Below are 24,508 nucleotides of genomic sequence, written 5' to 3' on the forward strand. Positions count from 1 at the left end.
ATGAAACCTTTTGTGCAAAACTTTGGCAGCTGATGGTTTAGTGGAGAAGCGAACAGATCTATGTCTGGAGTTCCCCATGACACTGTCAATTTCTGAAATACATGAGGATCCAATTTCCACTCGTGGGGATCCATAATTCGCCTGCTCAACACATCTGCTAAGGAGTTCTGTGCTCCTGGCAGAAACCTTGCCTGAAGATTGAGCTGTAAACTGAGAGCAGTCTCCCACAAAATCATTGCTTGCCTGCATAGAGGATAAGAATGTGTTCCCCCTTGCTTGTTGATGTACCACATGACAGTTGTGTTGTCTGTTAGAATCAACACCTGCCCTGGAAGAAGTAAATCCTTGAAAGCTATTAATGCAAACTGGACTGCTAACATCTCCTTCAGGTTGATATGTAGATGTTGTAGTCTGACAGGCCACTTGTCTTGTATCCACTTTCCATTTAGATGAGCTCCCCAAGCTTTGTCTGAGGCATCTGTCGTTAAAATCTGACTCACCTCTGGCCGGGTCACAGAGAGCCCCTTGTTTAGGTGACATTCCTGAGCCCACCACAAAAATTCCTTTTGAATGCAAGGTATTATTTGAATGACAGTGTCCAGATCCTGGCAGTGCTGTGTCCATACATTTTTGAGATACCATTGCAGCTTCCTCATATGCAGTTTGGCATTGGGAAGCACCAGAATACAAGATGCCATGAACCCTAAGGCTTGAAGGACTGTCCTTGCAGTCAGCCCGGACTGATGAGATAGATGATGGAAGTAAAGGGAAAGATTCTTTTGTTTGTCCGGGGTTAAAAAGGCCATCTGGGATGCTGTATTCAGTCTTACACCCAGAAAGCACATGTCCTGAGAGGGTACTAGACTGGACTTTATTTCGTTCACAGAATACCCCAGGCATCTTAGCACTGCTATCACATATTCCACATGATGAAGAAGCTCTTCCCTTCCTTGAGCCAGAATCAGGCAGTCGTCCAAATAAGGATAGATCTGTATTCCTTTTAGCCTGAAGAAAGCTATCACTGGAGCCAGAACTTTCGTGAACACTCTGGGCGCAGTAGATAAGCCAAAGGGCAATGCAGAGAACTGATAGTGAGAAGTCCCAGCTCGAAACGCAGATACTTCCTGCAACTTAGTCTGATAGGAACATGAAGGTAAGCCTCCTTGAGATCCAAAGTTACCATCCAATGATCTTTGCCCAGCAGAGGTAAAAGCTGTTGTAACGTCAACATTTTGAACTTGGGAATGTCCAGATAAGTGTTGAGGATAGATAAATCCAAAATTGGTCTCCACGTGTTCCCCTTCTTTGGTACTAGGAACAGGCGAGAATAAAATCCTAGGCCCACTTCTGGCATAGGGACCAGCTGTATGGCCCCTAGTTGAAGTAACAGAGAAATTTGCTTGTGAGCCTCTATTCTTTGTTGAGGAGGAACGTCTGGCATGCCTCTGAAAGGAGGCAAGGTATGGAAATAAAACCTGTAACCGTGGTGTATGATATCCAATACCCATCTGTCTTGGGTAATTAAACTCCAATTTTCTTTGAAAAGTGCCAACCTTCCTCCCAAAGGTGCTGCCAGACGAGAAGGCTCTGGCAGCTGAAAAGGTAGGTCATTGGGTCTGTTTACGAAAGGACTGACCCCTGCCCTCACCTGAAGACTGTGCAGGAGAACTCCCTGTTCTAGGCCTGAAAGAGCCCTGAGCTCTGCCCCTACCACGTCTAGATCTACCCCTAGACTGGGAATCATAAGAAGGATACGTCCACCCTTTAGCAGGCCAATTTCTACTAAACTTTGGAGGCTGAACCTGCAAAAAATCTTTAACAGTCTGCATAGACTTAGCCTTGTCTTCCATTTTCTTTAAAACTGCCTCAACAGGAGAACCAAACAACACATCAGATTGTAAAGGAGCATCTAAAATCCTTGTTTTAACATGGTCAGATAAATTTTGATCCCTCAGCCAGGCGTGCCTGCGAAGAACTGACCCAGTGGCAGCCACCCTAGACGAGGCCTGTACAGCATCAAAACCACATTGCAAAGAATGCTTACCCACCTGTTCAGAAACATGTACTAAATCTTGTAACTCTTTACAATCAATACCTTCCGCCAGAGCATCAACCTTAGACTTCAACTGTGAAAGGAGATAGTTTTGGTATTTTAACATGTGAAACTGGCAATTCAAAGCCCTCATAGCTAGAGTGGAAGAAGTATAAACTTTCTTTCCCAATCTATCCAAGGCCCTGGCTTCTTTATCTGCAGGAACCGGATTCTTGACAACAGAAGCCTTAACACCTTTAGGCCCCTGGCTAACAGTTTCTGGGTCTGCCCTAGGACTCTTAAAAAGATACTTATGAACTTCAGGCACCCTGTAATACCTATCCGGTTTAACAGGAGCAGGAGGCAAAGAATCAGGATTAAGAGAAGCCTCCGTAAAAACATCTTCCACTACATCGAAAACAGGAGGTATAGCCAAAGGCCTATGCTGGGGTAAAAACAAAAATTCCCTAAGCCTTTTCCTGGAATCAGAGAAGTCCTGACCTTCCCACTTAAAATGCTCCCTCATGGAATGAAGAGTTTCTGAAAAGAAAAATCCTCAGGAGGAGAAGCAGAAGGAGTAGAATCATCCACATCAGAATCAGAATAAGGAGAGTACTCCTGCAAGTCTTCAGCAAGACTCTGAAACATCCAAGCCTGCTCAAAACTCCCTAGCTCAGGCTCCACCCTAGGTCTCTTATCAGGAGGGGCAAAGAACCCTAATCAAAGTAATCAAATCTTCTGCCATTTTAAGCATATGCTTCTTGGGCACAGTTCCAGAAGAACTAGGGGTGACACCAACTGAAGCTAAACCTGGCCTGCCTCTAGGAGAAGCCTTGGAAACAGAAGGAGAGGGCCTAACCACCCTAGGCAGGGAGGGGAGTATAGTAACCTGAGAAGCCCCATCACCCTGACCTGCCTCCTGAGAGGCCACATCCTGCAATAACAAGGTCTCTCCCTGGGATCCCAAGGAAACCTCCGGTGGAACCACTGGCTCCACTGACACCTCTAAACAACCGGCGTCCGGTACGGACGGTTCTTCTAGCCTAGGCTTCACTGCTTTGTCCTTGCGCTTCTTTGAAGAAGCGGGCGTCGGAGCATCCGACGGCATTTTATAATTGCACCGCTTCCCAAAGACTAACCTGGCACAATCTAATCTCCTCTTTATAGTGCGCTTATTGAATCTAGCACAAGAGCGACACCCAACAACGTCGTGCTCAGGCCCTAAACAAGGAATACACAAAGTATGATAGTCTCTATGCGGTATCTGTTTCCCACAAGAAATACAATTATTCACTTTTTCTGACATCCGTAAACCACTGAGGCAAGAAAAACTAAAATATTCCCCAACGGGGTACTTAGCCAACTTTGACTCTGTCTGAAACTCCGAAAACGAAAAATTTCAGAATGCCAACCGGCACTTGCAATACTGCTTCTGCATCGGACCATGCGGCAAAAAAGACTGGGGATATGACGTCGGTCATGCGCATTTGTACCCTGACGTCCTGATGTCAGTCAAATGCGCCTTGACCGACGTCAGCCTTATACTTTGATATTCGGGCCGACCGAGGACAGCGGACTACCCAAGTGTAAGGACTGCAGCAATGTGAGATGAAGAACATCATCTAAAAAATATAAATCTTACAGCATTTAATGCAGGAGCCATAACCTAAATTTACACACACACACACACATATATATATATATATATATATATATACATCCTCCATGTCACACACAAATTGAGATAAAAAAAACACCCTCTAACTGCATATTAAAATTAAATAGTTAAAAAAAAATACTGGTGACCACAGGTAATCAAGGAAAATGCAAACCCTACCACATAAATGCAAATGCATAAATTTGCAAGCACTACATACTAACGTTCTGAAATTAATATAAAAAGGCTGTGAAAATGCCATTTGCACATGTGGTTTTCGAAAATATGAAGGAATGATTAGGCCAGATGAGTAAATATAGGGTAGACAGTGGTTTGGTGAAAGATAGAGTAAAAAATGTTATTTAAGGAACACTCCTGAAATGTGTGCTACAGGAAGAGGCAACTCTTTTAAAGTATCCATTAGTAGCACACAACAACAGTTTGTTATTCTTCTCTAGGCAAAATATAATGCAGCTGGCAAACCATTTGGAAACACTTCGGCTAATAACCTCTCTGTAGTCTCCATCTATCAAATAACTTAGATGCTTGCCTGTCATCAAAGCTCCAATCCTAACAAGATAATACGCGAGTTACCAGTATTGTGAAATGCTCTAAAGCTTTAGAATATGCTTCAAATAAGACTATAAAATAAATAGATTTGCTTAAATTTAAAGTCATGATCACTCCAGGGATAATGAACTGTCTTGATAGTGACACATAACAACACAAAATCCTTATGGGAAACCAATTAAACATAGGGAGTTATGCAGCTCAGAAATCTCTGTAGCACAATTAAATGCTACCAAAGACTTTCCAATAACAAAAACAATCTTCCAGAATGAGGAAGTTTGAGGAGGAAATGGTAATCTTTATGTATTCATTCGCAAACTGCCCAATGTACTGAATTCAGTATCAAGGCAGAGACAGAACTACCCTAGCACGCAGTGATGGCATGACAGAAAACTAATCCCAGATAGAAAGCAGTCTATTGTGGGACAGAGGCCAAGGATGTAAACTCGGCACAAAAGGCACCCCAGCCAAAAAATAAACTGGTGAATCAACTGTTGTGACACAGCAATACTAACCTCCCAAGAAACAAGTTTCTCCAACATAAAATTGAGGTCCCAGACCTTAGGAAATGCAGGGTCTATCAACAGGGCCTAAGAACAAAGGTTCTTAAGAAGATTTTGCAAATTTTCAAGTCAGCTTGTTACATACAAGGATAAAGCTTCTGCAGACTTGTCACAAGCATTTCTTAGTAAAGGAATTCTCATCCTGTGGACCATCCTTCCTGCTCTTTTATTACCAACAAAATCCGCTCAAATGTGGGGTCTAGATGAAACAGGAAACAAGAAAGACTTCCTCCTTCAAATCCACATCCATGAACACATTCTCCTAAACCATGTTTATATCACTGGGAACAAATACAGGATTAGAGGGGTCTACTCTTCTTTCTCAGTGGTTCACACAAAATTACGTAAAAGATGGCAGCCTTCTTTTGCTGAAGGCTGGGGACCAACATCAAAAGGCAGACTCCAACATCAAAGGCAGACTGGAAACCAGCACTTACTGTACCTGAAAATGAACAACAAAAGGGAGGGTACTGCAAGGAAGCTTGTATGATTTGGGGCTATATCTTCATGGAAAGTGTAAGACTTGGAGGCCACTAGACTACTTGGCTTAAAAAAAGTTATCTAAAATTAGAGTAGAAATGTCTTGCTACCTCAGCTGATGCTTTAGTCACCTAGGTTGTAGCATATCAAGAGGTGTCTGCTAAACAGCCCAAATGCATGGCCCATCTGGGGCTGTCACTCAAGATCCCAACAGTAAGTAACCCAGTATCTGGACTGGCAAGACATGGGTCAACCCCTGAAACACCAGTGCTTAAATGGGCATGGGGAAGCTAATGTTAGGACATGCAGGATGATCCAGTACTGAACGTGTTGTTTGGAAGGTGGGCATTGCAGGATGACACAGTATTGGACTTGCTGTTTTGCAGGTGGGCATTGTGGTACAAATGCAGGAGGAAATAATGTCAGAAGGTCCACATCCAGGTCTTGAACCTACACCAGGGAAGCTGATGCAGAATATTAAGGCAGTGGATGAAGTAATGCCAGGGACTGCACTAAAGGGACTAATGTCTGGCTCATTATTTGGGACCTTATAGGTGGTGAGAACATCCCCCAAGAGGACCTTACCCAAACTAATGACTGGTGCCAGAAGCATGGCCTCAAACTGAATGCCAAGAAATGCATCATTATCCCCTTTGGAGAAAATGTCATCCTCAGTAATGATCACATTAATAACAATGTACTAAGCATGCAATCAGTCGTGAGGGACTTGGGCACCCAGGTTGATAGCAACCTGACTTTTGACCACCATGTTGCCTCCATTGTACGGAACACTTTCTGCATGGCCCACCTCATAAATAAGGGTATTTCATCCAGGAACAAAGAGGTCATAACATCCCTGTACTTCTCCCTTATCAGACCCATTATCGAGTACAATGCCCCCTTCAGCATGTACCTTGCCAAGCACATGCAGTAGTTGGAGAGACCACAGAGGTCCCTGACCAGGAAAATCCAGGGTCTCAAATACCTATCCTATACAGATAGGCTAAAAGCCCTGTCCCTCTACTCAGTCTCAGACTGCTCAGAGGTGACCAGTGTCTGGCATACAAGGCCATTTCAGACCCAGCCTTGATGGAATTGCTGCATATCTGTAAGACAAACTCCACTCATGCAACCTGCATGTAAGGCCTTAACCTGGTCTACGACATTAATAGAACTTGTTGGCAGGATAGATTTGTGTCCCAAAGAATCCCCCATCTGTGGAATAGACTCCCTCTCCATGTCAAGCAGAGTACCTCTCTAGCCCTCTTTAAGAGGAACCTGGATGACTGGATGAGAAACAAAGTATACCCCTGGGATCCCATCTGTGTCCCTGCTGGACAGGGGAAACAGGTGCTGACTTTGAGGGATTGTGGGCAAAATTCTTGGCTAGGCTTATAAGGGCCTCCAGGCCAATAGCCTAGTATCATCCTATGAACCTATGAACCTAGTGCCAATCTGAAAGAGCTCCTGTGTTACAAAGAACAACCACAAACTTTTTTTTTACATAGGAAGATTGTTAAAAAAGACACCTAAAGATGTGGTTGATGTGTGTTTTGGAACTGTATTAATATGAGTAAGACATTCAAACATCCCTTACATAAAAAAATTTGGAGTAAATGTATATGGCAACTGTGATTCAAAAAAATTAGTTTATTTAGCAACTTGTGACCAATGTACTGCTTATTATGTTTGCAAAACAAATCAGAGCATATCAGTAGCCATGTATCTGAAATTAAAAGGAAGGTACCCACAAATGCACTTTATAGGCATCAAGCAGAGAGAGGAGATAATCATGATTTTAAGTTCTTAGTTTTAAGTATTATTCGTGAGTCCCTGAGAAGTGGGGGTATATTACATGCTACAGAAATGAGTGAATATCAGTGGATTTTACGTTTGAGAGCACATATTCCTCCTGGCTTGAATGGCTCTATATCTTTAAAACCCTATTTAAGAGAATTGCAGAAACAGATTTAATTAATTGCTGTGTCACGTGATTTTAAACTGTATAAAAAGGAATGTTTTTACTATGGTAGTGTTATGCCCAAACAAGCCATACTGGCAAAAGTTTTAACTTTGCATTTTTAAATGTGTTTTAAAGTGTCTCATTAAAGCGGAGTCATTGTACCTGCTTTGGTTCCAGTGTTTTCTGCTATTTTACTCAAGGTCACACATTAGGCAGAGGAGGCTGAAGGAATCAAATCCTGTGCCATAGGAGATGCAGCTAGCAACCATTACCTCTACACCAAATGTCATATTGTTGGCATGGTACGATCCTTTGTTTCCTTGTTTTGCTGACTGTTGACAGTGTGGTTATTTGTTTTTGAACATACATCACAACATGAAGTTTAAGAGTTTAATATTACTATTTTAAATTACGAATGCATTTTTAATTTAACTTGTTTTTGCAGGCACAAAAGTGTGTGTGTGTGAAATGTACTGTGTTGTGCTACGACAGTATGGTACTTCGCATTGATGAGTTAAGGCTATGAGCTGTTTCCTGTATAACAGCTTTTGATTCCCTCAGCCTTTGTCTATTATGTGTCTGACCAAATAATTTCACCAGACAGTGCTCCTGGTCAGCCTCTGAAAAAAGATACTTATATCCAGTAAGCTGTCCTAAGCAGTTAGCAAATTACATTACACATTTGCTTTGAATTCCTGCACCCTTTAGACAGCCCCTGATTTGGGCTTCACTATATACTATTTGACTATAAATCCCTTCATGTATCTTGCATTTTCAAAATAAAGAGAAGTTTACTGTTGGTCATGCTGCCTTTTTTCAATGCGAGAGTGTTTTGTTTTGATTATCAACTAGCTATCAGTGTTTCTACTGTAAATTTCTTTTAAAAAGTTTTAAATTAAATCCAAATCCCTGTAATCATTGTAAAAGTAAAAAATAAAATAGTGCACACAATAGTACACACAATAACAAGTTTAAACAGTGTTTTATGATAACTCGAGAGACACAGCCAAGTAATGGGATATTGGTATGGCTGCGGATACTCTGCCTGGGGCTCCATTTGACCATGATCCAGCTCTGCTCTTACTGTACAGAAATTGCATACTTAGCCTCATATGTATGACCTATATTTTTGTTTTTCTATCTTTTAAACCAGGCAAAGGGACAATCCGGTGGCGCTGTCTGGTTAAGCAACTTAACCAAAGTCACACATACGGAAGTAGAAAGAATCAAACCCCGTACCCATGATTACAGGAAATAGCTCATGAAGAGTTTAGTGCCTTAATCCTCTGCACTAACTGCTAGACCTTCACTCGTGTCTTCATTTTCTGATATATCACTGTGAGTTAAAAATCACTAAGGTTTATAGTCAGTCAGTGATGACGATTATTAGAGTTTCATAGTTTTTATTGTTCAAATGTTCAGAAAATGCAGGTTGATGCAAAACCTGTTCTGTTAACTTTAAAAGAATTAAAGTAGCTTGCCTCTTATCTTTATCCAGTTTTGTACAGTATCACTGATTTTGCCTATTTATGCCCTGTCCCTCATTAATGTCTTTTATTCTCATAAATCAATGAAGATGACTGTCAGTCAATGCCAGTAATTTAGTTTCATAGTTTTTATTGTTCAGATAATGTGTGTCCATGCAATGCTTATTCTTCTGTTAACATTTCAAGTCTTTAGGAGCTGTCTGTCATGTATGTTAAGGAACTGCTTCTTATAGTCAAACGTACCGGATTTGAATTCATTCACCTCTGTTTGCCCACTTTGTGACTTTGATCAAGAAACCGAACTAGACGGTGCTGCTGTGTCACCCCCAATAAAGAACTTTGCCCATTGAGTTTACATAGTTGACAAATACATAAAATTATAATAAAAATTTGTCTCTTTTTTGCCCACTATTATTTTTAGCTTTGCCCAGAATTCTTAAGCAAAGAATTTGAGAGGCATATTAGTTTATTTGTAAATGTTGTGGCTTCTAGCAAATTTTTGTAGATTGTGGTCACTAAATAACGATAGGCACGTGGCTTTCAGATTTTGTATCCTTCTAAAATTGCTTGATAACGCAAAGCTTGTTATTCTATCAACTTTCTAAGTATACAACAGAAATATTTAAAAGCTGTTCCTGACTTTGTTCCTTGTTTTTGAACTAAGAAATTAAGAGGGTGGGGGGTTTGCACTGTATAATTCTGCCATCAGCAAACTGAGATATATTTCTAGGCCATTCTTTATTCATTTACTTGAGGTGTACAGTCATATAAATGGCTGTACCTGATCTGTGTGTTTGTGGGGGGGGGGGGTCATCAAAGATCAAATATTAGAAATGTAGTAGGTAGAATGAAGTAATAATAACTGAGATGGGGAGAAAGGCTAAAGTTGTTTACCACTCAGACTTTCTAACCAGAGATGCTAAGAGAGAGAATATGAAAATACTTTGCTTATTTTGTGTGTGTGTGTGTGTGTGTGTGTGTGTGTGTGGTGTATTGGGGACTTTTTCAACTTACTCCTAAGTCTCTAACATTTGTAGAAATGGATCACAACTACTATACAAGTTTTTTGTCTTTTAAACAGCGTAAAAAGAAAATTTGACATTGCAACTACCTGACTGTTCTGGAAAGCAAAGACTGACTGACGGGTGCCAAAGAACTTTATTATAAGTATACAATCCACAGTTTAGCCATGGTGTAAGCTTTCTTCTTATTTTTGTTAGAAAATGTGTCATTGTTTACCTATATGTTCCACATTATGCAAGATAGTGTAGTGCTCCACATTTTTAAGATGGAAGGTTGAGTATGGCTGTGGTTTCTTTAATTCTTTTTCTTGCTGGTGTTATGGATGATATAGTATTCATGATACTGCTGATGCTGCTCTTATCTGTATTGCTTGATTACTTCAGGATGACTGAAACTGCTTATGTGTGTTTTTGGGGGGTGGGGGCTTGGCTTGCCCATCTGGGGCCTTAGACATTTACAACTTGAGCTGTTTCGCCCCAATTTCTAATGGCTCAAGAACCGGTATGCAATAAAACAAGTATAAAGTAACAGTTTAACTATGCTGTGAGCTCCCTCCCTAGTTGTTAGTAAATGTTTCACATTTTGCCCATTGGCTCCGCCTTATAACAGGTAGTATAGTGTTCCATATTTTTTAAGATGGAAAGTTGACTATAGCTGCAGTTTCTTTAATTCTGTTACTTGCTGGTGCTACAGTTGTAATGGTATGTCAAACCATACTAAACTGTCTAAAAATGAAGAGGCCTCAACTTAAGAATTTAACAATATGTAGATTTAATTATCTTATACCACAATAAGAAAGCGCTGTAACCACAATGAAACACAAAGCACAAAAACAGCTAAACCAGTCCAGAGACCTCCACCACACGGTCGTAGCTCACAATAAGGTACCACAAAATCCAGCCAAGTTTTATTAACGTCACAGTAGATAGGCAAAAACACGTTTTTGTCGATAAAACGACTTCTTCAGATAAAAATCATGTGCAAGTCTGCTGTTTAAATACAGTCCATAATCAATTGAGATAGCACAATTAAGCAATTATCCAATTAAATAATTAAAATGTATATAATAAACCTTGTGCTGTATTTAAAAGACAAAATCACTGGACTGAATTAATAACATATTAAATAAATGAACAATGTTCAGAAAACCACATGTAACACAGGCATTAAGCATAAAAACATGAAACAGCTAATAGCCTTACAATAAATAAAATTAATAATGTTAAAATTATATATATATATATATATATATATATATATATATATGGTCATATTATATGATATAACTGTAATTTAGTATATTGAATCAATTAGTCATTGATAATCATAATAATCTTAGATATAAATTAATAGATACATAAATAGTTGAACATAAATCACATTAATCTCAAACCCTACATTATATGCGTCCTGCCTTAAGTTTAAGGCAGGGAGCAATAGAAATAAAGTCATTAAGACCCGGAAATTTGTTGGATTCTAAAAGAATCTGCCAAAAGGTCTCTCTGTGAGCTAATTTAGCTTCCCAGGGTCCTCCCCGATGTCCTTGGGAACAGATTCCAACACAAAAAACAAAAACCTTGCCCCCTCACAATCAATAGAATGCCTGTACAATGCATTTTTACTGTTAAATTTAATCATATCATACTGATGTTCGTATATGTGACGTTTTAACTGTCTTTCGGTTTTACCGATGTAAAAAGCCTGACAGGACTGGCAAAGGGCCAAATAAACTACCCCGGTGGATAGACAGTTGGAATAATCTGAGGCTTTTATGTCCCTGTTCCTACTTTCTAAATACACATGGTGGTCATGCACTATATATTTACATAAAGAGCAACGACCACATTTATAAGTCCCTTTCCTCATACGATAAGACCGTACAGGTTGGTCATTGTGTTCCAACACCCTTTTGATGTTGTACCCTCTCCTAAAGGCAATTTTCAAATTCTTACCCTTTAGATGACTCAAGTCCGTAAAGTCCTGAAAAGACTGCCATTCCTTTTCTACAATTTTCCTAATGTGTGCAGCATTAGTACTAAAATCCGTTATAAAAGCAAAATTGCTAGAAAATGGACTAACTGTGTCCCTTTGGGTTTGGCCATCAACTTCACCAATGCCCCTACCCAGAATGGGACTAAATCTAGTTGCTCTGGCTTCCTCAACTTCTTCCCGAACTGATTGTATTAGGCGTATAGGATATCCCCTGTCCAGAAATAGAGATGTGAGTTTGTCACACTCATCTCTGAATTGTTGATCCTGTGAAGTCATCCGGGAAACCCTGACATACTGTCCTTTCAAAATTCCTCTTTTCTGGAATCTAGGGTGTGAACTCAGGTAGTGGATGTAACTGTTGGAGAATGTGGGTTTCCTGTATATACAGGACTTAACCCCGTCACCATCTTTAGTAAGGGTCACATCTAGATAGTTGACACTGTTGTAGGATATTTGATGTCTTAATTTTAGGAAGGTCGTAGTTTGATTAATATAGTTAATAAAGTCATCAATACGGTCAACCGGCCCATTCCAAAAAATACAAATATCATCCAGAAACCTGCAGTAATAGTTCCAATTAATTATCTTAGTCATTAAAACTACAAATTCTTAAATTCTTCTGCTAAGACCTGTTCAAAGACAATTATAATATTAATCAGAAAATTATAACTGCATCATTTAAAGTCTGGCACATCCAAAAAAAGTATTCTAATCCTGGAATGAGTTATTTGGACCAGACACTCCCTTTTGAGTGCTATCCAAATCTCTCAAATGCCCCTACATTTGAGTCAATGTCCATTATTTTGCTTCAAATGTTTGTTCTGACCTTCATGACATTACTGATTTTCTGGTGGATCACTTATGATTACAGTTAGTCAGTAAAGCCAGTCAGAGTTTTATACTTCTTATTGTTCAAAAAATGCATACTGATTTAAAACTTGTTCAACTAACTTTTTAAGTTAATTAGAGTAACATTTAAAAAATGTTTCTAATTTTACCCCCCCCTCCCCCATTATTTTTGGCTTTGTCTGGAATTCTTGACCAAATAAGTTGACAGGTAAGGTGTTACCTCAAACAATCGAACTACATTACTATGTTATTTTAGCAAATCAGAAACAGATTTCAAAGTGGTTCAGTTTTTGTCTTCATCAATGTTGTATTCCTTGGAGGGGGGGTCTTAAAACTGATGTGTTTATTTGCAGTCTCAGTAGCTCAAGAGGTAGCACAATTATCTTCTGTGCAAAAGCCTATGGGTTCTATTTGTACGCCAGGTACCTGTTTTAATTTTCTAATACTGACATTGCAGAGAAACACAAGGGGAGATACTGCACTTCAGGGTGTACCGCCATTCGGCTGAGACATTAAACTGAGGCCACATCTACCAGAGTTGGTGGTAGCTCAAACTGATGTAAAATACCCAGTGGTACTTATCAAAAAGAGTAGGGGTCCTTTATTTATATCCTATTTACACCTTATTTACACAAACATTATATATTTACATATTTTCTTCATTTTTTTAGAACAATCACAAATGGAGAAAAAAAAACTTTTTTTTTTGTTTTACTAGACCCCCACTCCTTTTTCCACTACCCCCATTTTATTCTTTTTATAACTGCTGGAAAAATACATTTCTCATTAAACCTTAGTCTATTTTCAACTGATTTCTTTTTTTTATATATTCTTGTAATATCCATATGCTATCATGCCCATACTTACTTCTTTTTCATTTTCAAAAATAAATTTGCACAATTTCTTCCTTAATTTTCATACTCTTACATGTCAAAAACACATGTTCTGCTGTTCTTCTTCCCCACAATGCACATTTCTGTTTTTATATGACATATTACTTTTAACTGGAAGTTTATTTATACTCAGTCTCCATAAGAAATTCTGACATTCCTCCCAATTTTTACACCACTTATTTCTTTCTTTAATAGCTTTTTTTTTTTTGCAAATTTTCCCATGGAGTAATACAAAATGATTGATCCAAACTTTCCTTCTTGCCTTTATCACATCAATCTTTATCTTCCATATTTTTCTCCTAGATGGTTTTGAATTTCAACATCATAATGTTTGTTACATCTAACTTCTTCCCACATATCCTTAAATTTACAACCAAATATTTTGCCACCAATTCTCTTTACTTTCAATTCACATTAATACTTTATATAAATTCAAAGATGCTTCAAATACTACTAGGTTTATTAAATCTAAACCACCATTTTCTTTACTAGTGTATGATATTCCTCTTTTAACCAGATTCACCTCCATTCTCGGGGTCACTTTCATTTGTCATCTCACTTAAAATATCATCCTTCAACCCTCCCGATTGAAGGGTTGTAATGACATACTCCTCTGTGCCATTTTTCGACTCTGCAAATAAATTCTGTTGAAAATTATCTCCAAATTCATCTCTAGATCATCTCTCAAGCTGGCATTCTCCTCTGCTCCCTCACTTCCAGTTTCCACAGTGTGCAATGACATCCTAGCCGCCACTGAGCTAGGACTGAGACAAGTGCTTGTAATCACTGATGGTACTCATAGTGATTATTGTAGCGGAGTAGGGGGAAGTTCCCCAGTGTCCTGCCAAATTTCCCGTTGTCAGTATGAATACCACCTTGGATCTCCCCTGGAAGATCACTGGCCTAGTGGGACTAACTCAGTCAAAAAAGGACATAAAAGAATAAATAATGGTTGCCTCTGTATCTCAGTTATTTCATTATATATTTACCCTTTGACTATTTTAATACATCAGAATCATTAAATGGTTATAGTTATTATATGCTGCCTGGTAAGAGGAAGGCCTAAGATAAGGTTTATGGATGTGGTGAGAGATGACAAGCAGGTGGTTGTTTTGACAGTGCAAGATGCAGAGGACAGGAAGAAATGGAAACAGATGATCCGCTGTGGTGACCCCTAACAGGAACAGCCGAAAGAGAAGTTATATGTTAATGGATCTGCCACTGTAAAATAATCTTAGAGTTTTTCTTCCCAGAATCCACTGCAAGCCCCATTTACAAGAGTCATGCTAGACATAAGAAAATCATTTTTTTTACTTCCATATAAACAGAATGGCAATAGTGTCAGTCAGATGACTCTTGCAAGGCTTCTGGAACCTATCATGTTCACCTTTTGGCTACAATTACACTGATTTGTGTTCTCAGAACAGCTCTTACCTCTTTAACAATAGCAAATGTTAAACAAAATAAACTAGCAGAACTGCAGGGTTTTAAGGTTTCCAATGTTTACTGCAAGTGTCAACAGACATTCTCTCACATCCTTCCGGAGGTGTAAAAGCTATCACTGTAATCAAGGAGCTGTTAACCGATCGCTCTTGCTTCTACTTCAAATAACTTTTGCTATTCACCAATGACTGTAGTGGGAAGATTTGTGTTTTATATTGAATGTTAGCAAAATATGCTGTATTTGTTTTTTTTTTTTGTTTGTTTGTTTTTAATCTTACAATGCAGCACAGAACAAAGACTGACTTTCTATTCTTGGACTTAGGTTAATGACATTTTTCTTTCTATCGGGGTTCAAATATCTTTATGGGTAACTTTTTCTCATCTCTGTTGTATTGGTAGCTGCACACTTGACTTCTTACACTGTGATATGCCAACACTTACTCCAAACCATAATCCTTGAGCATGACAAATTACTAGTTTTTCTGTGCTGTAAACATTGCTAGTATTTGTATGATTATGGCATTAACTGTTTTTTTTTTCATAAAGAAATGGTCTTTCATTTTTAACAATGGATTATGGGTAAGTTGTTACTATGTATCTTGCATTCGTTTTTTTTTTTGGCATGGTGTTTTTTCTCTCCACATACCCTACATGCCCCACCAGCTAGCTACAGTGGCCCTACTGTGTCCTGGCAAAAAAAAGGAACATAAAACCACTGCTGCCTGTCTGATCTGTCCTTTTGATCTAGCAATGTTTTGTAGGCTTTGCTAATAAATATTTTTCTTGATGCCTATTCTGATCTTGACTCTGTTATGGAAGCTTACAAGGGTTGGCTTATTCTGCAACCCACCCACTTCTTTAATATTTTTCCTCAACTTTGATACTAATCTCAAGTAAGATGATCTATCCTTCACTTATAATTTGAAGATCTGCTTTGCCTCTTCACAGGGCTTAATGTCTTCTTCCCTCAATAGTTGCTTCCAGTATCTTATCTTCATATTCTTTTTCCCCTAACTATACTTTCAACATTTCTAGTATTGTCTTTACCTAGTGTGTGCCCTACTGGCATGGCCCACATTCTCCACCATTTCATATTTTTTGTTGCAAGAATCTGCATTATAAAACAATATAGTCTTCACCATACATGTTCGCTCTGTTTACGTCAAGTCAGTCCCAGATCTCTCCCTGTAGTCTCTCACCATCCTCACCCCTTTTGGCCCTGTAGCATTTCTTTCCATCTCGGTCATATAATGCACATTCTGTGTTAAATACAGCAATCTTAACTGGGTAACTTTGAAGTAGTCCTCCAAGTACACCAGACCCCCCCACACACACACACACACACACACACACACACACACACACACACACACTTTGCTAATCGGATACACTAGGCTTTTCCAATTGTATGTGCTACTTTTTGCCCACTGAAATGAAACCCTTAATTTCTTTTAATCTTTGCCAGAACTCTGCCCCATGCTGATAACAGCGAGTTCTATAAATAACAATATCAATGGAGCCAAAAACATGAATTTAACTATCCTCAACCATGAACAGTGCCTTCAATTTTTTTAATTTCCATAATTATTTTGTGCAGTATCATCTCATATTTCTTTAGCTGCCTTTTCCCCATCTTTCTTCAGCCAGATCTCCAAGTATTTCATTTTAATAGGACTCCACAGAAAGGGGTATCTTTGTACCAATTCACAGTTTGGCACACAGCTCATTACTATCATTTCTATCTTTGTATCTTACCAAACTACTAAAGGCCTGTAGTATGTCAAATATTTGACCTATATACATTTCTGTGTCTGTAACAAAGTATGATGTCATCAAATAGCACTATTTTCCCCTTGTATTCATCCATTTGTAGCCTGCTATATTAGATGGCAAATTTTTTGTAATAATGGTTCCAGTTACATATTTAAGAGAAATGGGGAAAGAGAATGCTTCTAGTTCCCCTTGCCAAATTTATGTCTTCTGTCAAATTACTACCTAATTTCATCTTAGCTGTTGTCCCCTCATATATTCCCATTACCCTTATCCAGTTCTGAAGAACATTAAAGGTCTCTAGTATCTTCCACATAAATCTCCAATTAACTCTGTCAAGGTCTTTTTCTGCTTTAAGGCTTAATAACATTACTATCCTGTTATTAACCTCAGCATCCCAGTAAGTGACATATTGGGGACACAGATTCTGCTTAATGAGCATGTCTTAAGAAGAAGATAAGCATAATTACATCTGCTCTTTAATGATAACAATGCAAGGCTTGCAAATTAATTGTCACCCTTGTTTAACCATAACATGTTTAGGTTTCACGATTAATCAAGCAGGGATCTTTAATAAGTAGTTGTGCTTTGCATTTAAAACTACACAGTACGCATGTTAAAATAATCATGCAGCTTCTCTGCATTTAATTTGCTGATTACCCTGTCTTATAGGCCATGCATCCGGCTTCAACAAACTTGCAAAGACAAAGTAAATCATGTACTAAAACTTTACAGCCAACAGACAAAGTACATGAGAGTACAAAAATTTGCATCTTATGGCACTACAAAAAAAATTAAAATATAAGGTTTTTGCATGGAAGCGTCTGTCCTCACACCCTCCAGTATAGGGCTCAGCTCTCCCATATCTCCGATTGCCAAGGAAATTACTTCTGAAGTTGTATAAATGGAGAGAAAAGAAAGAATGTAAAAATAAATAAATTCACATCTTCCCATTTCTTTAAGCTGTGCAAAAGATAAGAATGTAACATCTGGGATCAAATGTTGTGTAACAAAACATCTGTCAACAAATCAGAGGGAAACCAACTCCAGCTCGCTATACCAGTAAACATGGTGGGTTTGTTGCCATACTTATTTTTATTTATTTTTATTTTATTTTACATTTGTTAACCGGGAGGGTCCGACTGGACACAGGTCCATTTTCAGCGGGGGCCCGGGGAGAAGAGCTCCATGTTACACTATTAACATTTATACATTTCTAAGCATTCTTAACATATTTAGGTGTTACAATATGTAAAGTAGTACAAAAATGAAAATTTACACAGCATGTAATGCATCTAGTAAAATGAACAATTAGTAGAAAACTAAAATGATTTTTTTTTTCATATACATTCTCATTCACAATACATTTATACATTTACATTTGTAGAGACATACATATATGCTTGGGGGTCAATGAAACTGCTGCAGGAGCTGAGAAGGGAAATTAGGTGGCTGATGCCAACTCCTTATCCCTTCTGGGGGGTTCATCATCATCCCTGGGGTCAACAAAAAGGCTGCACTGGGTTGGATGGTAGATTAGGCACAGAGTCTAGCTCTTTATCCGTGTGTGCAAGCTGAATCAGAGCATTACTAACACAACGAGCGTCTGTGTATCAGGCTCTTACACAGATATAGTCAGTATGAATGTGTCACAACAGCCTTATGAGAGAAATCCACATTGGAAGATGGAATCCATCTATCTACCCACAACTCTTTTTCCCTTTTTTGCACATGGGGTCAGCGTGTCACTTCAACACTGACAATCATTTAGAGGCAAGGTTCGCACCACTAGGTGGCTAGCCCTGCCACAGCTGTTCTTCCATACCACACACTCCCACCTATGGCCAGTTTAGAGTGTCCAGTCCACTTACTGCATGTCTTTGGAATGTAAGAGGAAACTGGAGCCCCTGAAGGAAACCCATGTGAACACAGGAAGACATTCAGACTCTGCAAAGAAGGCACCCTAGCTGAGAATCGAACCAGAGAACCTCTTACTGTGAGGTGATAAGGCTATCTAGTGCTCCACTGTGCCACCTAGAAGATGGAATGACATAACCTAAAAGAAAGTTAACTTATAATGCCATGGCCACTAATCAAATGGCCATGAATGAAGAGCTTTTATCCTCCACCAGAACAGCGCCCTGAACATCAATGAACATCCTCTGTGAATGGCAGGTGACTGTTCACTGACATGGCTGTGGTAGCACTGCCTCAGTTTGGGAATAGAAGTAGCAGCCATTCAGAAGAACTGAAAATCAAGCAGTTGTGGTTTGTGAGTGCAAATGTACATGTGCAATATATGGTCACATTAAGCCTATTCTCAGGGAAGATCAACCAATTCTGCTAGCCAGAATACATTGCAAATGTAGAAAAACAGAATTCAAGGCGATTATTTAGACAAACCCAATGTTTAGCTCACACCCTGCACAGACAAACAAAGCATGCATGCCTCAACTTACCTTCTCAATAACTTTGGTACCCCCAAAACGAGTGACAAATTCAGCAGGTGAGGCAACAGTGAAATCTCTCTGCAGGTCAAACTTCTTTTTGTCTCGGCCTTGCTTCACTAAATGCAGTCCAGACATGCTAGGCCTAGTCATAAAAGAAAGACAAACCACCATCAGCCTACTACTACTGGACTTTATGAATGAACAATTTCCCTTGAGAACTTTTAGTAAGAGAATAAAACTACAACCTACTAAGAAATGAAATAAAGTGAACTTCTTCCCAGAAAAAAAAAATTCCTGTTAAACAGACTTGCCTGGTCTCGAACCTAAAAAATTGGCAACAAATGGTAGTCTCCTGGTTCTTTCACATAAAGAGTATGTTTAACAGCTGGAAGACTTGAGTAATTTCCTAAATGTTATGTTTTGCCACTAACCCTGTTCTACCATATTAGGCAGCTAACAGACACCTGCTCATTATTCAACAAACCAATTATTGCAGTATTTCACTCTACCCAGATAGGAAAGCACACTGCTATTTCTTAAAACTACAAAAATCAGATACCACAGGAACGTATACATAGAAAAGCACAGTGCTATTTCTTAATACTACAAAAAAAAAATCAGATAACACAGGACCTTATGCACCTCACTGCATTATGACAGGATGATAATGATAATGATTTTACTGTTCAGAAAAATTTGCATATAGAAATACTTGTTCATAGATTCATAGGGCCCTAGGGCCTATACAAGCCTAGCCATAACAATTCCCTGGATATTTCTTCCCACAATATTTACTTCCATGGACCCCTGTCTAGCAGGGCGACTGACTTGATCCCGGGGTGAACTTCCTATCTCCCATCAAATCGTCAAGGTTCCTTCTGAAGAGGGCCAAGGAGGCACTCTGCTTGACATGTATGGGCGGTCTATTCCAGAGTATGGGGAGTCTCTGGGTCAGGAACCTATCCCTCCAGCATGTTTTGTTCATTGTGATGACAAGGTTTAGATCCCTGGAGCGTGTGGCTCTGAGGGATTGGGATTTCTTTAAGTGGAGCATGTCCAACAGCTCAGGGTTTGACATGGCCTTGTATGTTAAGCAGAGATAGTCTCTGAGTAGACGATATGCCACAGAGTATAGCTGGAGTTTTTTTTTAAACGGTCAGCAAAGAACATCTGCTTTAGGCTTGTGATTCTTTTAGGGAGGTATTTCTGCGGCCTTTCCAGCTGTTGCAGATGTCTTGTGAGGTACATACCAAATGAGGCGTTGTACTCTACAATGGGTCTAATGAGGGATGAGTACAGTGGGACAATGTCCTCCTTTTTTCTAGATGAAAAGCCCTTGGTGATGAGGTGTGCCACACAGAAGGATTTCCTGACTGTTGTGGCGATGTGGTTATCGAAGGTGAGACCACTGTCTACCTGTGTCCCTAAGTCTCCCATCATACGTTCGGTGTTTGGTAATTCATGGGTACATGGTTTTTCCCAAAGCGGATAACTATACATTTCTTAGCATTAAGCTTGAGCCCATGGCTCTGGAACCAAGTATCTGTTTCTGTAAGGCGCTTTTGTAGAATATTCACATAATTTGGGGATTCAATAATGGCTCCCAGTTTGCAGTCATCTGCGAACTTTGTTAGCCAGAGTCCCTTAGTGTTGGCCTGTACTTCAGAAGGGTTTATATCACAACATCGAATGACCAAAATATTGAAGCACACAACATCGAACGCCAATAACCTTGAAAGCTCAAAATTACGAAATCGGAAACCCCAGACTCACATAGTTGGCCTTTGCAAAGTTACACACCCTGACGTCACTGACAAATGTTTAACGTGAATAACATTTGCTATGAACCACTGTTTTATAGCAGGATAAGCATTAACGATCTACTACTACTGAAAAAGTCATATACATAGTAGCAAATGTTCTCATTAAATTGCATAGTTGCATTAATATATCCTGTAATTACGAATTATAAATGTAAGGTGAAATGTTACATGTGAATACATTACCTCTACTGTGGTTTGATCTCTGAGATGGTATATTTAAGTAGGGGGGGTGTTGGGGGCACAGCCACCCACATAAGAAATAGTTTGTAGCTTGTTTGTGTCTTTCCCATTGAGCGTAGTAGAGTACTTCATGTAATGTTTGTAGGGTACTTGTATTAGTTGGCTGGGTTGTGTTTTGACAGTTAAGGAGGTGTGTTTTGTTTGCTACAGTTAGGTTTCACGTTGCACGGCTGAGCGGATGGCCAAGTGTTGCTTTTCGTAGACTCCGTTTTCGAAATTTTGTGCTTTCGGGGTTTCTTACCGTTCGATGTTTTGTGCTCGATGTTGTTTGCTTCGATATTTTGGTCATTCGATGTTGTGATATAAACCTTTTCAGAGAAGTAAATGCCAAACAAGAGCGGTCCCAGGACTGAACCCTGAGGTACTCCACTTGTCACTTGTATGGAGCTAGACTTGGAGTCAGCTACTTTTCCAGTCTGGGTTCTGTCAGTAAGCCAGGTGGCAACCCATCGAGTGACGTAGGGATTTATGCACAGCTTAGTAAGTTTATCTATGCTTCCAGAGTAGGGGATGGTGTCGAAGGCCTTGGCGAGGTCCAGATAGGCTGTGTGGACCTCCTTACCCTTGTCCACAGCTTTGGAGACTGATTCAAAGAAGTCAATCAGGTTCAGGAGACCAGATCGGCCCTTCACAAACCCAAACTGGGTGGGGTCCAGTGTTTTAAGGTTGCCATCGTCTTTGTTTATAAGTTTCATGATAATGCGTTCCATGCCCTTGCAGATCAGGCTCGTCAGACTGATGGGACGGTAGTTCCTGGATTCCAAGGTGGATCCCCTCTTGTGGAGTGGGATAACTGTAGCTATGCTCCACTCAGTGGGCATGAAGCCTGAGGTGAGGCTATGATTAAACAGGACACTCAGGGGAGTTGCCAATTCATTTTGTAGTTCATGTAGTACACAGCCCTGGATGTCATCTGGTCCCATGGATGCTGTATTCTTAGCTTTGGAGAGTGCAGTTTCTACCTGTGTGGCCGTGATTACCGGAATTTGGCAATCTTTTGGTATTGAGATGGGCCCTTTAGGGGGTGAGAGGGGGGGTGAGGTTGGCACTAAATCGATCTGCCAGGATATTGTCAATATCCTTGGGATCAGTATATTTAATGCCATTCTGTTGTAGCTCAGAGCAGATCTGGAGCATTGCCATTTATATTCTTGACAAACTATAGAATGCCTTGTGGTTGTCTTTGGAATATTTGGCAATTTTATTTTCGTAACTAGCATTGGAGGATTTTATGAGGGATCTCAGCTTCTTACTGAGGCTGGTAAGGGAGTTTTTTGCATCCTGGGATTTTCCTCTTTTCTGCAAAAGTTTCTTCCTTCTGTTGTATAGTTTGTTTATGCCAGGGCACCACCAGATTGGCTTTCTTTTTTTGGAGGAGAGCATCTTGGTTCTATTTGAGATTGCACGATTCATGCACGAGTGGATGTGCTCATACAGTGCCTTAGTGGAGGATTCAGCAGTCAAACTTTCAGCTCCTGTCTACATGGGTGTCATGAAGTTTGTCACTTCTGACTTGAGTAGCATGAAGTTGGCTTTGGAGAAGTTTTTTTACGGAGGTTTCCTTACTGGGGGGTGAGGGTGGGATGTGGATGTCAAGGGTGATTAGCTTATGGTCAGACCTGACCAATGAGGGGGTGACCACTGGTGTGGAGCATCTATCTCCCATGTTGGTAATGACCAGGTCTAGGATATTGGAGCCCCTGGTGGGACAATGAGTTAGTTGATCCAGGGCATTGGAATTTATGAATTCCAAGAACTGTTGGGAAAAGGTATTGGTACCCGAGTAGTTTTCCCAGTTAATGGCAGGGTAGTTGAAATCACCCAGTATTAGGGTGTTTGGTTGTATCTTAATATTTTCCAGTATGTTTAGAAAGGTGTAGTGAGAAACTTGGGGCATGATGGGGGATCTGTAGCAAGTTACAGTTTGGATTGCAGTCCTACCTAGTGTTAGTTGCACCTGGAGAATTTCAGATGCACTGTGTTGGGCAACTAGCCTGGAGGTGTGAATATCCTTGGTGAATATGGATACTCCTCCACCTTTAGTGTTTCAGTCTTGGTTTGGTGGCCGAAAAGTGTGGTAAGAATTGTAGCCTGGTATTGCAGGGGTGCTCTATGGAGGCTTGAACCAGGTCTTAGTTACTGCACACATATCAATGTTCTCCATTTTTATGAGTGCCTCGAGAGAGTGCATTTCGAGGTTTAGATTTCTAGCATTGAGCAGCATTACCTTCAGATTTTGCATGTTTGTATCTGTTACGGTGGTGGTTTTATCCTTTGAACCTTGCCTAAAAAAAGGCACCACAGGGGGTGGCAAGAGCTTTAGCCGGTAACCTGAATCCCAGGGGTGACAGGTGGAGACAATCTCTGGCAAAGCATAGTGGTTTCTCGATCATGTCATCAGGAGCGGCTTTAGGTCAACTGGTGCCCTAGGCAAAAGGGCTCCATGGCACCCCCCCACTACACTACCCAGTGCCCCCATCTTGGTCTACTTACACCAAATAAATACTGGAAAAGCGCCCCAACTAGAGCAGCGCCCTAGAAGACCACCTAGTTGGCCTATGCCTAAGGCCGGCTATGCATGTCGTCCCAGGCAGACAGATACTGGATCCCCCTTTAAATGACACCAGAAGCTTAGCCAATTGTTGAAGTCAATCATTTTGCCCTTATACTGTGGTACCATTCTCGGCAAACGCAGGATGCTACTCAGGGCTAGGGTCATACCTGCCTGGGCCACATGATCCGAGAGCTCTTCCAGGTCTCTTTTCATGTAGTCCAGGGAGGTACAATCTCAACTCATTCACTCCAACATGGATAATGACAGAGTCGTATTTGTACTTGTTGTGGAGTGACTTGAGTGCATGCATTAGTCCCCTATGACTAAAGTGTTGGGTACACTGTCTTGCCTTAGGGACTGTTGTTGGGTGGCACACTGGTGTTGTGAGCTATGTGTCACTTTGGTTGTGACTGGTGTTTGTTTGCATTTCAGCTTTGGAGGTCCTTGTTGCTTGGACAGGTTAAAGTTACGGGCCTCTGCATATGGGGTTTAGTGTTGCTAAGTGTGGGTGTTGATGGTGTGGGTTTTGAAGGGCTATGTGTTGCTTGAGGTGTACTGCAGGTGTTAACCTTCTCCTCTTGACTGAATAGCACAATCTTGTCTGGAGAGAGCTTTGCTTCCACTTTGGCTATGTAAGTGCATCTCTTGCAGGTTGTAGTGTTAGGTGGTATGAGGAGAGGGTTGTCTGTGTACACAAGGCAGATGCTGCGTTGCCCTAG

General features: G+C 40.1%; 1 protein-coding gene across 6 annotated transcripts in view; it reads right to left on the reverse strand.

Annotated features, from left to right (window-relative positions):
- ACACA (acetyl-CoA carboxylase alpha) overlaps nt 1-24,508 on the reverse strand; it is a 2,143,878-nt gene that overhangs the window by 1,948,592 nt on the left and 170,778 nt on the right. For all 6 annotated transcript variants that reach the window (XM_044054575.1, XM_044054578.1, XM_044054576.1 and 3 more), the window contains one exon: nt 19,182-19,314. In XM_044054575.1, the coding sequence (XP_043910510.1) occupies nt 19,182-19,314 (133 nt within the window). The remainder of the gene's footprint in view (nt 1-19,181; nt 19,315-24,508) is intronic.

This window comes from Protopterus annectens, chromosome 13.part0, assembly GCF_019279795.1.
Source record: "Protopterus annectens isolate FY-2018-M chromosome 13.part0, PAN1.0, whole genome shotgun sequence".
NCBI classification, from domain to species: Eukaryota; Metazoa; Chordata; order Ceratodontiformes; family Protopteridae; genus Protopterus; species Protopterus annectens.